Below are 14518 nucleotides of genomic sequence, written 5' to 3'. Positions count from 1 at the left end.
AATAGGCTGATTTTGAAAAGATAGACATTCTAATGTAAATAGACGTTGTGATAAACCATGGCTTACCACACATAAATGGATCTCATCCACTTTGTTCTTCCCTAGTAGATCTGGGGTGAAACAAACCACAATGCCTGATTTAGTGTTAATAAATCATGGTATGTACCCACGTTTGTACGTTCATGGTTTGAACCACAGTCTGTGGTTTAGACAGGACCATGAGGGCAGGATCATGGTTTCATTCCTCTACATGCTAGAAGCCCAGATAGGTAGATTCACATAAAACCATTAACTATAGTTTACTGTGATGTGTGAATGGAGCCAATTCTCTGCAGCTATACAGCACATGCCCCTCCATAGAAACAAACAAACAAACAAAAGCTCAGTTTAGGAAAGCTCTGCTTCGAATGTGCTCTTTCCCGCTGGGCATCAAAATATAGATATTGTTGAGATTTTGATTATTTTCAGCTTCTGAGGCATCAAAACAAATTGAGCTACAACATACTATGTTTGAAATCATTATATACATAAATTCAATAGAGGTTTGACATCTGTCATATACTAATGAAATGATACTTTGCTTTCTCCTGAAAAGCAAAACCCACACTAATTGCATTATGTCCAGCAGTTGTAAGAACACATTTCTATTTATTGCTGTCCCTTCTCTCCCAATCCTTATGATGCCCTCCTGGGGTATATACAGTGGCGGAGCTTCATGCTCCAGAACCAGGGGCCGAGAGCAGGCGGGGACGGGGCTGGCACGCGTCCCGGGGGTGGGATGCGCCGCCCAAAGGGGCTTGGGGCGTGTCCTGGGGGCGTGGCGCACCGCCTGCAGGGGCTGGGTGCCCAGCATGGTGGGGGGCAGCCGCGATGGAACCCCACTGGGATCATGCTGCCAGGGGTGGGGGGCTCCCCCACCCCCCTCTTCCTCCACCAGTGGGTATATAGGGCGCCACTTACCATACACCGTATTTTTCACGCCATAGGGCGCACCGGACCATAGGGCGCACCCAGTTTTTAGGGGGGGAATCAAGAAAAATAATCTTATTCCCCTCCCCAGCCCCAAAGAGCAGCAGTGGATGGATGGATCCCACTGGCTGCTTTGGCTTCCTCTTTAGCCCCACGCAACCTCTCCCTCCCGGGAGAAGCTGCGCGGGGCTAAAGAAGCCATAGCCACATGCAGCCTCTCCCTGCCGAAGCCTGGAGAGCAAGGGGGGTCGGTGCGCACAGACACCTCTCGCTCTCCAGGCTTCAGCGAAAGCAACGCGGCCGCCATCTGCCTCACTCGAGTATAAGCCAAGGGGAGCTTTTTCAGCATAAAAAATGTGCTGGAAAAGTCAGCTTATACTCGAGTATATATGGTAATTTGTGTTACCTATGAGGCCTGTTCCAATAGGAAGGAAGAAGGATTCTAATTTTGCAGTGAAATTAGATGTTAGGAGAGAATCGGTGTGCAAACCCAAATGAACCCTCTTCATTTAATGCCCATCTGTGATTTGGCATCACATCTAAACTTAGCCTGAAAGTTGATGTTAGTAAGAAGTATTTAAAAATATGAGAGGCTACCATATAACACAATTTTATCTAGGAATAAAATTTGTTGGATTGCCAACTTTCTGTTATCAAAGTGTTTTGGACTTGTTCATGTTGCAGTAGATACAAGCTCTCTTGGTGTGTAAGGAAATTTGTCTGACCCCCTAATTGTTGCAAATAATTTGTTCCAAGAATGGTAATGGTTGGTGCTGTGTACTTAACCTGTACTTTGTATTTTATCATCATCTAGCACATTTTTGCAGGATATACTGCTTAGCATTTTTTCTGCATTTTTTTAAAATAAAAAACTCTAATCCTTTAATTGTCTGTTTTAATGCTTAATGTTTTGCTGGAGAATGTGGAGATTAAAGCAGTGTGTGGGATAATGGTTTCTTGTTCTATGTTCTGTCAGGGGTTCATTTCTTGTGGCCTGTAGGCAATTGTTTAATTGTTTCTTTAACTTGTGCATGGGGCACAGTTAGCAAGGCAGTATTATTTTTTATTTGTAAAAATGAATTAACTTCCACATTAAGTTAGTTTGAGATTAGGTTAGGGCAGAAGCCTGTGAGGGCTACGTAATTCTGCTGAGTTATCACAAGGGGGCAGAAAAGACCCAGTGTTGCCTTAGCTTAATCCTTCATTTTGAATAAGAACACTTAATTTGGCATTGTTTAACACTGGTATGAAATCATGCTATGTACATTTAGTACACAGTGGCACATGGTGAAATGCTGTGCATTTAAACAGGCTACAACAAAAGTAACTTTAAGTCAAACCTAATTGCAACGCTCACAGTGCTTTGCTATAAATGCAGCTTAATCCAGAATTAATTGTTCTATTATCTCTAATGGAATTTTAAATTCATACTATACTGCACCGAGGCAAGGAAGTCAAAGGTTAAGGCTTCCATTCTGACTACCGAGGTCAGGATTTGACTGTTTTGCACATTCCTGATATGTCACGTATAAACTGAACTCTGCCTTTGCTCTGCACTCAGCCAAGATTTTTTGCCATCCATTTTTATTATTTATATAGTGCTGCTTTAAGAGAGTTTCACAGGCAGAAAAGACAGGCTCTTATCTCCAGGGATCTTGGAATCTGCATGTTGACAGTAGGGAAGACAGTCAAGCGAAGGAAGAGCAGAAAGGTGTAGAGGTTTGAGGAAGGAGTCTTATTTATTAAAAGGGCAACAGGAGAGAATAAGAAAAGTCTTTTAAGAGAGGAGCAGTCCGGTGGCTTTGAACAGTAGAAATGTAAGAGACAAAGTTGAGAGCACTGACATAGTGGGAGATAAAATAGGAAAAACTGTGGCAAGAACTTTGGTAGTAAGGATAACACAAAATTAATAAAGAATGACAGCCTGTGGATGCCACCATCTTTTTATTTTTACCATGCCAAAGCCGTTTTTGGGTGATGGGCTACTGGAATCTTTGTCAACGACTTGGATGATGGACTCAAGGGCATCCTGATCAAATTTGCAGATGACACCAAACTGGGAGGGGTAGCTAACACCCCAGAGGACAGGATCACACTTCAAAACGACCTTGACAGATTAGAGAACTGGGCCAAAACAAACAAGATGAATTTTAACAGGGAGAAATGTAAAGTATTGCACTTGGGCAAAAAAAAATGAGAGGCACAAATACAAGATGGGGGACACCTGGCTTGAGAGCAGTACATGTGAAAAGGATCTAGGAGTCTTGGTTGACCACAAACTTGACATGAGCCAACAGTGTGACGCGGCAGCTAAAAAAGCCAATGCAATTCTGGGCTGCATCAATAGGAGTATAGCATCTAGATCAAGGGAAGTAATAGTGCCACTGTATTCTGCTCTGGTCAGACCACACCTGGAGTACTGTGTCCAGTTCTGGGCACCACAGTTCAAGAAGGACACTGACAAACTGGAACGTGTCCAGAGGAGGGCAACCAAAATGGTCAAAGGCCTGGAAACGATGCCTTATGAGGAACGGCTAAGGGAGCTGGGCATGTTTAGCCTGGAGAAGAGGAGGTTAAGGGGTGATATGATAGCCATGTTCAAATATATAAAAGGATGTCACATAGAGGAGGGAGAAAGGTTGTTTTCTGCTGCTCCAGAGAAGCGGACACGGAGCAATGGATCCAAACTACAAGAAAGAAGATTCCACCTAAACATTAGGAAGAACTTCCTGACAGTAAGAGCTGTTCGACAGTGGAATTTGCTGCCAAGGAGTGTGGTGGAGTCTCCTACTTTGGAGGTCTTTAAGCAGAGGCTTGACAACCAACCAACAACATTAGGAATCACCTACCTGCTGTAGTGTTAAGCCACTGCAAAAAGGCCCTCCAGCTGCATGGTGGCTGGAACATCATCTTTTGCTTATTTTCTTCAAGCTTCAGCAGCTGAAAGCTGCTTTTGCTTGCTGAAATTCAAAGCCTTTGGGGTAATGACACGGACAGCTGTTTTCAATACCAGATTATTGGGAAATGACAGGGCTGAGAGCTTTATTCCCAAAGACTGGGAGTGCAAGAACTGACAAGTGCAATATGGCAGCTGGAATGGAAGGAATAGAAGTTGAGCTAACTATGTAACACATTAAATTATTTATGCTTAATCTTGAGGCGATGCTTAACACATTGTTAATTTAGAGCCATGTTGACAGGATGGCATTAATTACACCAGTAGAAGGTATCATATCATCAGAATGCTGTCCTTGGAGACCTTCATTTTAATGTCTCATTTGTAGAATGCAGGCTGCTGCTGCTGCTACTTCTTGGCACATTCTCTAATTTTGGCAAAGTCCCCGCCCCCCTTTTCTGGAAAGCCATCTTGCATTAAAGACTCCTAACTCCAGCGGTCTCAGAAGTGGCTTGTAACTTGCAACAAATAAAAATTGAAATCTAGCACCCATTTACTGCCCTTCAAACCTAAGCAATCTGCTTTTTGTCATAAACTCATCACATACATAAAGGAAAGATCTTTGCTTAGTATCCTTCAAGGCTCAAGACTTATGGCTTAAGGGGCGGGAGAAATCCTGCAGCTGATTTGTACATTCGTGAGGATCAAGTTTTAAATTCATTCCTAGACCATACAACTTTTAAGTTGCAGGAATGGGATACAATGTCCCCAGGTGGAAAAATCTCAATGCATTAGCAGAACTTATCAGTGAGATAAAGGCAATCTTCTCTTAGATATGTTGGTTTTCTGTGGGCAAGAAAACTCTCCTCTTCCCCGCAGTGAGGAACATTCAAATTGCTTGTAGGTCAAGGCAGGAGCAGAATTGGTGCTTTCAGGAGCAATACAAACTCAAGATCTGATGGGATGAGCAGAGTTTGGAATAGGTGTATTTCTGGCTGAGCATGGGGTCAGCCAGGGCCACGCCAGCTGAAGTCACTCATCCCGGCTCAGCCAGAGATACACTGGCATATGTCCTCCATCCCAGCTCAGGAGGAGCTCATCCCCCTCTGCCAAGGCTGGGGTAAGTCATGGGCAGTATAGTGGAGGGGGTGGGAAAGGGCAGGAGGAGACTTGCCCCTATTCTAAACTCTGTTCAGCTTCATCATATGACCAGTGAACACAGCAGAAATTGCACTGGCAGAAAGGGTGCTGTAAGTCAAACTATTTCAAAGGCTTGTTTTCCCTCTACCAGATTTGGGGGGGCTCAGCCAGCGGTACCCCTGCTTCTGAACGGAACTTGGGACAAGAGTAGATTATGCCAGAATAATTTGTCCCATAGTTTGGATTGCTGTGCCCGTGAGCGATTGGAGAGGATACTGCCTGAACCATAATCTCTAAAAACCAAACTGAATGTGGCAGAGAGTTCCCTGTCTTGCTTAGCTTTAGTAAGATCGCTGTGGTCAATAATAGCAGCTCCTAGGAGAGTGGGCGACTTGTTATTATTAAAATTTCTATATTGCCCTTCATCCGAAGATCACAGGGCAATTTACAATATAAAAACACAAAAATACACACTATAATAGCAAAAGCAAACATAGGTTTAAAGGCCATAGATTGCTCTTCTCCCAGGCCTTTGGCTCATAAAACAATGTTTTTGTCTGGCACCTAAAGCTATGTAATGAAGGCACCAGGGAAGAGAATTCCACAAGCAGGGTGCCAGTGCAGAAAAGGTCCGTTCTCATTCTGTTGCCACGCTCTGGACCTCTTGCAGAGGAGGCACGCGAAGAAGGGCCACAGATGATGATTGCAGGGGCCAGGTCAGTTCATATGGGGAAAGGCAGTTCTTGAGATATTGCGGTCTTGAGCCGTTTAAGATTTTATCTGTCAAAACCAGAGCTTTGAATTGGGCCCGGAAACTATTTGGTAGGGAAAAAAGCACAGTTGAAAGGGATTAAGCACTCCTCCCCAATTTCACTTCCTGAATCAAAGTAGCAACTCTAGGCTGCTGCTTTGAAATTGAAAACAACCACACCCTCTGCCCTGGGCCCAGACCACCTGCACTACCTCTGGTTCTTTTAAAACTGAATTGAACGTTGTCTTTTCTTCCTTGCAGGTTAGGCCAAAGACCCTGATTCCAGACAGCCTCCCTATATCTCCATGCAGAGACCAACCTTCCAAACAACCTTCTGCGTTCCAAAAGGCAACTGTAGTCAGCATCAAAAACCCCACACCCGCCCTTCCCACTGCCAATAATACTGTTAGCCATGTACAGACACCCAACAGCCAATCACAAAGTGTCACTGAGTCTACAACAACTGTGTCAGCGCCCCTGAGCACCACAGGTGTGGCCTATGCCATCATCTCCACATCCCCCAAAAATGCAGCTCCTATCAACACCAGTGCCACTGTTTCAGTGGTTAATGACGGCATTAAAGTGCAACCACTCCTCATCAGCGCTGACAGCAAGGTAAGTTTCATTATTGAACTGCCGTTCTTATTGCAGGTTTACTAACTGCATGAAGGGCTCAGGTCTGATATATTTAGCTGCATTTCAAAAACTCTTTCCCCACCACTCTTCTAGTGAAAGTACAGGAAGCTGTGTGAACTCTTCAGGAAACACATGGAAAATAATAACCATTTAAATTATCCATGTACTAGTGCAGGATTGGATGTTTGTTTTGGGAGACAAGATGATAGAAATATCAGTTGTTGTTCAGTCGTTTAGTCGTGTCCAACTCTTCGTGACCCCCTGGACCAGAGCACGCCAGACACTCCTGTCTTCCACTGCCTCCCGCAGTTTGGTCAAACTCATGTTTGTAGCTTCGAGAACACTGTCCAACCATCTCGCCCTCTGTCGTCCTCTTCTCCTTGTGCCCTCCATCGTTCCCAACATCTGGGTCTTTTCCAGGGAGTCTTCTCTTCCCATGAGGTGGCCAAAGTATTGGAGCCTCAGCTTCAGGATCTGTCCTTCCAGTGAGCACTCAGGGCTGATTTCCTTCAGAATGGAGAGGTTTGATCTTCTTGCAGTCCATGGGACTCTCAAGAGTCTCCTCCACCACCATAATTCAAAAGCATCCATTCTTCGGCGATCAGCCTTCATTATGGTCCAGCTCTCAAATCAGAGACCAGCTCTATAGCTATAGGCTTTGCTATTTGGTTCAAATGTATAGGGTGTTATGCTGCTTTGTGGGCATGGTTCCCCTGCTGGGTTCGTGAACTCAAAATGCTGCCATTGCATCTCTTGTGCTTAGCCAAACTTAGCCATTGCATCTCTTGTGCATCATCCTTAGTCCTTCTGTAGCTCCCTTACTTTATGTACCATATACTCCCTTATGACCTTAACTGCTATAATGTTTCTTCAGAGCTCACCATCTGAGTAACTCAGTTTTGTGTCAGTTTCCAAAACAAATGTGCCTTTCTCAAGCATGTTTCTCACCTCACCTTTCTTTTAGGTTTCTCTTTCTCAATACCCTTCCTTCAGCCCCATTGCCCATGGTTTCATTCTTGCAATCTGGTCTCAGTATTCACCTTTCCCTTTGTGAAGTTTAATTTCAGCTAGTCTGACAGCTTTCCTTTCTGCATTTTAAGCTAGACTGCAAAGTATTTAGTTCTCTGAGCAGCAGAACATGCTGTACCTCAACATCAGCTCAGTTAATCAGTTGCACAATGTAGATTAATATATATATAAAACAACAGCATCTTTTTACACAAATTTTCCTTAGGTTGTTAACATAGAAAGTCGAACTTTTAAAATCAAACAATTTATTACTTCACTTCAGTATAATGGTTGATTTTCAACTTTACACTCCTGAAGGCAGCATCAAATAAATGTTTAAACCAGTGAAATCAAGTAAAATTATACAACAGTAAAACAATAACAATTTCTATATTTCCCTCCAAGGGAATAGTGGCTGATTACCAGTGAGTGAAAATATTGTTCTGCCCTGTGGTGGGAGCCCATAATCAGGCCTCCTCAATAGACCTTAGTTCTCTGACAGGTCCACATGGGTATATCCAAGACCCATGCCATTTAAGTGGAAGCCAGTGGAACTCTGAGTGCCTCACTAGACAACCATCAGACAACTTATTCTACATTAACGGAATGCTCTGAGTTGTCTTTGAGGGCAAACCCACGATGTACACATTACAGTAGACAAGTCAAGAAGCTACCAAAGCAGCAAGTTCCTTCTTATCAGTGTGTGCAGCTGACATGCCAGCCAAAGTTGATGGCACACACTCTTGGTCATGAGCTGGCTCCTAAGCTCTGCATCTTGGGTGGCTTCCAGTGATGCCCATACACTTGTTGAATGGCAATTGGCTCGGGCAATGGAACTTCCAGTCTCTCTTCTTCCCTGTCCTGCCTCCTTCCCAGTGTGCCTCCAAAAATTTATCCAGAAGGTCTCTTAATTCTCCACAGCAGATTTTGGGAGTGTTTGGGGATCTGGAGGAGGGTGAAGAGCAACAAGAAGCCCACTTGTAGCTTCACCCCTTGTTTTCCATGTGGAATGTGATTGCATGTGGCCATCGTGTAAACATAGAATGTGTTCCACCTTCGCTAGATGGAGGCAGGGTTTGGGTTGCTTTTTTCACCCTCATCTAGTCCATTACTGACTGTTGCACTGGTGTCTGGTGGAAAGGAAAAACAAAGCAAAGTCCCGTCTTCCTCTTGACACCCACCTCATCACTCTAGATGACCTCTCTTAGCAGTTTTTTCATACTTGGTATAGAAAGTCCTGTTAATGCTACAGGAGTAATAATTATCTTTCTCAAACACAGAGATAAATTTGCACTCCTATGTAGCTCTGCTGAACTCAGTGAGACTTGCTTCTGAGTAAACAAGCAAAGGATAATCTGAAATTGTGTTGTTGTGGACCATGCCATGGAATTGTGTTATTGTGGACCAGGACATAATTAATAGGCTAGAAAAAGAGGGACTGGAGAGAGATTGAGATGCGAGATTTAAAAAGGAAACTATTCTACCATTTCCTTTTGGAATATTAAAAATCAGGCTGGAGACCCCGGTTCTGTCAACTTCTGTGTTGCGGGGATCCCACGTGGACCACCATTCTGAGACGTGCCAAGCGATTGAATCAACTAGGTGTAAGTGAACAGTCTCTAAGAACGGTGCCTTTCTTGTTTATAATATTTGTAAAGATCCTGACAAGAGAGTCTCCAGATCGTAATATGCCTGCTGTATGATTTTATTGTCTCTGCAAGAAAGTAGTTAACAAAGGAGCCCTTTATTTGAAGATTCAGTTTCTCTGTTTGAAAAATTGAATCCCTTTCAGACTGTGGAGCAATCTTCTTTTCATTCACCCATTTGTTTTGCAGGTCATCATCATTCAGCCTCAAGTTCAAACCCAAACAGAGAATAAAGTGGAGACAAAGAAAGCTCCTGAAGAGTCAGCTCAGGGACCCCCTGCTACCAAAAAGAAAAAAGAGGAAAGTCCAGAGGTTAACAAAATCTTATTTTCTTTATAAACGTGATATTTCATATACATAGAGAAGCTCACAGAACGTCTCCTCACTCCAAAGGTTAAGCTGCTGCTTTTAGAGCATACAGTCCCTTATTTACTGACCGGGGGGGGGGGGGGCAGGAGCTGCAACGTGCTTGCCTTAGTTTTATTTATACCTTTTGCAAAATACAGTTTGTTACAAAACCCACAAAATATGCCCAGAGCAGTTTGTCCTTACTAGCCTTAGTTAAGTGTTATAGTTCTGTGTTTTAACAAAGTAATGAAAGTGTCCATTTGATCTGTGTTTATTTACATATTTGTGTAAAACACATTTTTAAAATCCAGTGTGATTAACAACAATAATAATAATATTCAAATAATTTGTAAAATCAACCTAAAACATGAATACAATAACATCTACAGAACCAGAATAATGTGCAAGACTGAGTATTAATAACCAGAAAAAGTTTGGGCAAGCAAGTATCTTTTTAGCCAGTGCCTAAAATTAATTACGTTTCTGCTCCCCTCATTTTGGAGGGGCGGCTCTTTTGCAAGCCAGGTGTCTCCACAGAAAAGGTCTGCTGGTTTGCTGAGGACCTCTTTTGAAGATCTTAGTGCGTGGGCAGGCCTGTATAGGGACTTTTAAGGTGTTTTATGAACTTGTGCAGCACCGAGGAGAATTGGCTACAAAAAAGAATAAGCAATCAGTTTCTACTTACTGTATGACAAATGGTTCACGTCACACTCTTATCGTTATAAGAAGCAATGGGAAGCAAGTGCAAGGATAAATGCGCTTCTTTTTCATTGTTCACTGAGAATTTTCTGTAATATCAATTATTTGCAAGCCATCTAGATGGATAAGACAAGGTACAATGAATAGCTTGCAAATGCAGAGAGGAGGGTAGCACTTGATTATTAATATAATAATAAGACCATATAACACCGGTCTTGAAAGACCTGCATTGGCTCCCAGTACGTTTCCGAGCACAATTCAAAGTGTTGGTGCTGACCTTTAAAGCCCTAAACGGCCTCGGTCCAGTATACCTGAAGGAGCGTCTCCACCCCCATCATTCTGCCCGGATGCTGAGGTCCAGCGCCGAGGGCCTTCTGGCGGTTCCCTCATTGCGAGAAGCAAAGCTACAGGGAACCAGGCAGAGGGCCTTCTCGGTAGTGGCGCCCGCCCTGTGGAACGCCCTTCCAGCAGATGTCAAAGCGATAAACAACTACCTGACATTCAGAAGACATCTTAAGGCAGCCCTGTTCAGGGAAGTTTTTAACGTGTGATATTTTATTGTATTTTTGGTTTTTATGGAAGCCGCCCAGAGTGGCTGGGGAGGCCCAGCCAGATGGGCGGGGTATAAATAATAAATTATTATTATTATTATTATTATTATTATTATTATTATTATTATTTTATATCAAGCTTTAAGTGGCGCTTTAGGTCAGAGATGCGAAACCTGTGACTCCCCACCCCATGCCAGGTGTTACCAAACTGCAGTTCCCCTCATTCCTGGTCATTGGCCAGACTAAGTGGGGCTGATGGGAGTTGGAGTCCAGCAACATTTTGATGGCCACGGGTTCCCCATGCCTGCTTCCTGTGATGCAGCCAACATGGCTGCATATATATAGACCTGGCGTTAGAACTATTAATGCCACTTCAGTTTCCCTGCAAGGTGTTCCACGCACCTGATTTTTAGTGCAGAGTTCACTGCAAGCTAATAAGCTTGTGGCAAAACAATTCCCCTGCTCTTAGAAAACAGACCTGTAGAACTTCTTGGAAATAATACTTTTAAAATCACAGGTAGTAAATAGTAAAATGGGACCTAATGATGTGAGATATGCAAGAGCATTTCAGAGTACTCTAGGAGATAGTAGAATTGTACCCAATTGTCATTACTCAAGTTGAATAATATTAATAGCTGTCTTTGGAACATTGCCTAGACAGAACAGACTTGTGCTCATTTTTTCCTCTGTCAGCAAAAAATACTTTACACATAAGACTTGTCCATAAAATTGGATGACTGCATTTGTTGTCCAACACCAACAATTTATTCTTATTTTTTTCATGGAACAGTAACACCAGAAATGACTATAATACAGGATTTATTGCTTACCGTCTTGGGTAACTCTTTGTTCTTTATGTTCTTCTGATGGCAGCGGTGGCTGACCTGTGACCCTGCCAATGGCGTTGGCCTGCAGCGCTCATAATTCCTGACCATTGGCCCTGCTGGCTGATGGGAGCTGGACTAAAACAACATCTGAAGGGGCCACAGGTTAGCCACCCTGGTCTTGTGGATTGTAAACTCTGTTCTATTATTTTCATTATTAGTAAAAATTCTTAATAGATGATGCTCAGCATTGCATGAGCAGACATCATAGAATTGTAGAGTTGGAAGGGACCCTGAGGGCCATCTAGTCCAACCCCCTGCAATCTAGGACTTTCAACTAAAGCATCCATGACAGATGACCATCCAACCTTTGCTTAAAAATCTCCAAGATCCAAGGGAGCTCTTAATGTGAAAGGTATTCCTGCAACATAACTTCCCTTTCCTCTCTGCCACCTCCCCAGATTTGCTGCAGAGGGTCCCCCAGCTCTCTGGGGGGGCTCTTTTGGGGGGGGCATGTGGGGAGGCTGCAGGGTAGAGAAGGGGAAGTTGAGTTCCACCATCAGACAATCACAGTAAAGTATTACCCAGTGTTTATCTAGAGCTTTATGGCTGTTCAAAGCACTTCATTTAGTCCTCAAAGCAACCTTCCTTCAGATGATTGCCTGCCTTTCTTACATGCACAACCTTGCTGTTACAGCACTTCTTCCAGTTTTTACATAGCCATTCACTGTAGATTTATACCTCTTACAGGATACTGACCCTGTTGCTGTTTTGAATGGCTGCATCACTGGGCCCCTTCTTAACTGCTTCACTAAAGTAAAATATTGCATTTGGTGAAGAGTTATCAAATATAAATGAGCACGTGAAAAGAACGTGACTCGCTTAATTTAAGTCCATTAGATATGTAAGAAATCTGCTCAGCTCAGTCCACACTGGTTCAGAGCCTCAACACCTTTTTTTTTTTCTGCCCACAGCAGCTATTTTTTGCTGCCATCCAAGGCACTTTTATCCATATCTGAATACTAGCACCTCACTTTTTTAAAAGCCAAAAATGCATTCCCCCTTGAGTTGATGTCAAATTCTACTTACTTATGTATTTCAAAATGAACTGCCCCCGATATATTCTGTTACATGGCTGCTTATCTGAACATTAAAAATCTCCAAGTCTTGAGCTTTGATTTCCTGTTATTTCTGTAAACAAAGCCACTGGGGGATGAGTTGTGTGGCTGTTCATCTTGAAAGAACTGGTTGTGTTAGAGAGATACAAGTCGTTCAGTGTGGGAGAGCAGAGGATTTGCCTAGTAGTTATGCAATCATGGTATAAATGGAGCCTCAACAAACACAGCCAACCTACCCATCACATGTTGCCATAACAATGCTCATCTTCACCCACCTTTCTGAAAACCAGCCTTCCCCCTCATTGTAGTTTAAGTAAGTAAACCATTTCCCTCATATTTGCCTTTGTGTTTTTGATCCCTAGACCCCTTCAGTTCATTCACTCGCATCAGGTATGAGATGTGTTTTTCACTGAGATGCCATTCTTTTTTGTGTGGATCACCAGTCTGTGTTGATTTAATAGTTATTTTAAAGAATACATATTCTCTGGCCTTGCATGAAATAGCATTCCAGGGTGTGGTTGGAAGACACAATTGGAGATTAAGAAGGTATTTTAATATCAGTTTTATTTTCAAATTAGTTTTTTATTCCTTTCTGCATATTAGAGTAGAACTGATGACTTAACAGGAACAGTTCTGCTAGAAGAACCGTGTGGTTATCAGGCAGTGCAGACTTGGGGCATAAGCATGAGGTCTGCTTCTGTCTTGCTTTCTTTGTGCACTAAAGAAAAAGTATTCATTATAAGGCTCTGGGTTAATTTATTTTGTTCTTTGAGTAAGCTTTAGTTGATTAACATGCATTTATGCAATTAGTGTAATTAGAACTAACTGTGTAATTAGTGTAAATGCATGTAACGACAACTAGAACATATAATTACAACGTGAAATGTTGTTGTCTTTTTTTAAAAAAAAATCCTTATTGAACTATGCAAAGAGAGAAGTACTGCAGATTCCTTAAGGCATTTATTGATATATTTAGTATGAACAGAATTCAGAAATATAGATCAAGAAAGCTTGGCATTCAAAAGCAAAAGAATAGGTAAGCAGTAACCTTGTTTGAAAACAGCAAAGCAGCTAATTTAGGAGTTTGAGTTGGATTTGGAGGAAGACGGTGGATCCAGGGACTCCTAAGGCAGCCGCCCAGGGACTGTGCTATTGCAGCCAAAGTGCTAGGTGAGCCTTTAATTGGTGTAATGAATGACATTTTTCTTTAATTAGGTTGTTAAGGCTTCCTTTCCCCTTGAGTAGTGGAGGGCTAGGTCCAGACAGCAGGCTGGCTCCTCTTTGGTCATCCTTGAGAAAGATGTGCCAGGCATGTTGGCTGCTGCTGCCCCTCCATCAAGCAAAGAAAGTGCACAAGTGGGGCTTCCTGTTGCCCCAGACTTGCCCTATCAGGTCAGGGACAAAAGCCTCACCACAAAAGACAGAGACAGGCGGACACTCTGCCAAGGGTCAGCTTTACCCCCACTTGAGTTTTCTGTTGTGCTAATGACCTTCCATAGAAAAATCCTTCCTCATCTCTGCTTTAATCTCACTTTATTAAAGGCATCGTGACTTGATGCAATCAATACAGAGAGGCAGTTCTTTGGGCAATGCATGTTTGCAGAAATAGATTTTCCATAAAGTTGGTTCAAGGCAGCAAATGTTCGGATTTTGCCATGGTTATCACACCATCCTGAGTCTTTTGATTTTTGCAAAAAAAAAAGGGTCATAGCTCTTCACACATTAATCCATAGTCCAGAACCACAGGGTATGTTCTACTGAGTCACTGAGTGCAGGTTACAATTGTTTCTCCATCTGCATTAGATGGCTGAATCAGTAGGTGGGTTGCCCCTAACCGGCTGCACATTTTGCTTTATAACTTTATTTTTAGGAGGGTTAGAGACTCATTCTTCCCCCCCACCCCCAAAATGAAAGCTCAGAATCCAGGGGTCT

The 14518-nt window shown here is 42.9% G+C and overlaps 1 protein-coding gene across 4 annotated transcripts in view; it reads left to right on the top strand.

Moving 5' to 3' along the window:
* The window catches only part of PHF21B (PHD finger protein 21B), a 190063-nt gene that overhangs the window by 156708 nt on the left and 18837 nt on the right, over window positions 1-14518 (top strand). For all 4 annotated transcript variants that reach the window (XM_082223135.1, XM_082223137.1, XM_082223136.1 and 1 more), the window contains 2 exons: window positions 6018-6371; window positions 9236-9358. In XM_082223135.1, coding sequence (XP_082079261.1) covers window positions 6018-6371; window positions 9236-9358 — 477 coding nt within the window. The remainder of the gene's footprint in view (window positions 1-6017; window positions 6372-9235; window positions 9359-14518) is intronic.

The sequence above is a fragment of the Podarcis vaucheri genome, assembly GCF_965113315.1.
Source record: "Podarcis vaucheri genome assembly, chromosome: 5".
Lineage (NCBI taxonomy): Eukaryota > Metazoa > Chordata > Lepidosauria > Squamata > Lacertidae > Podarcis > Podarcis vaucheri.
This window is presented reverse-complemented; position numbering and strand designations above follow the sequence as displayed.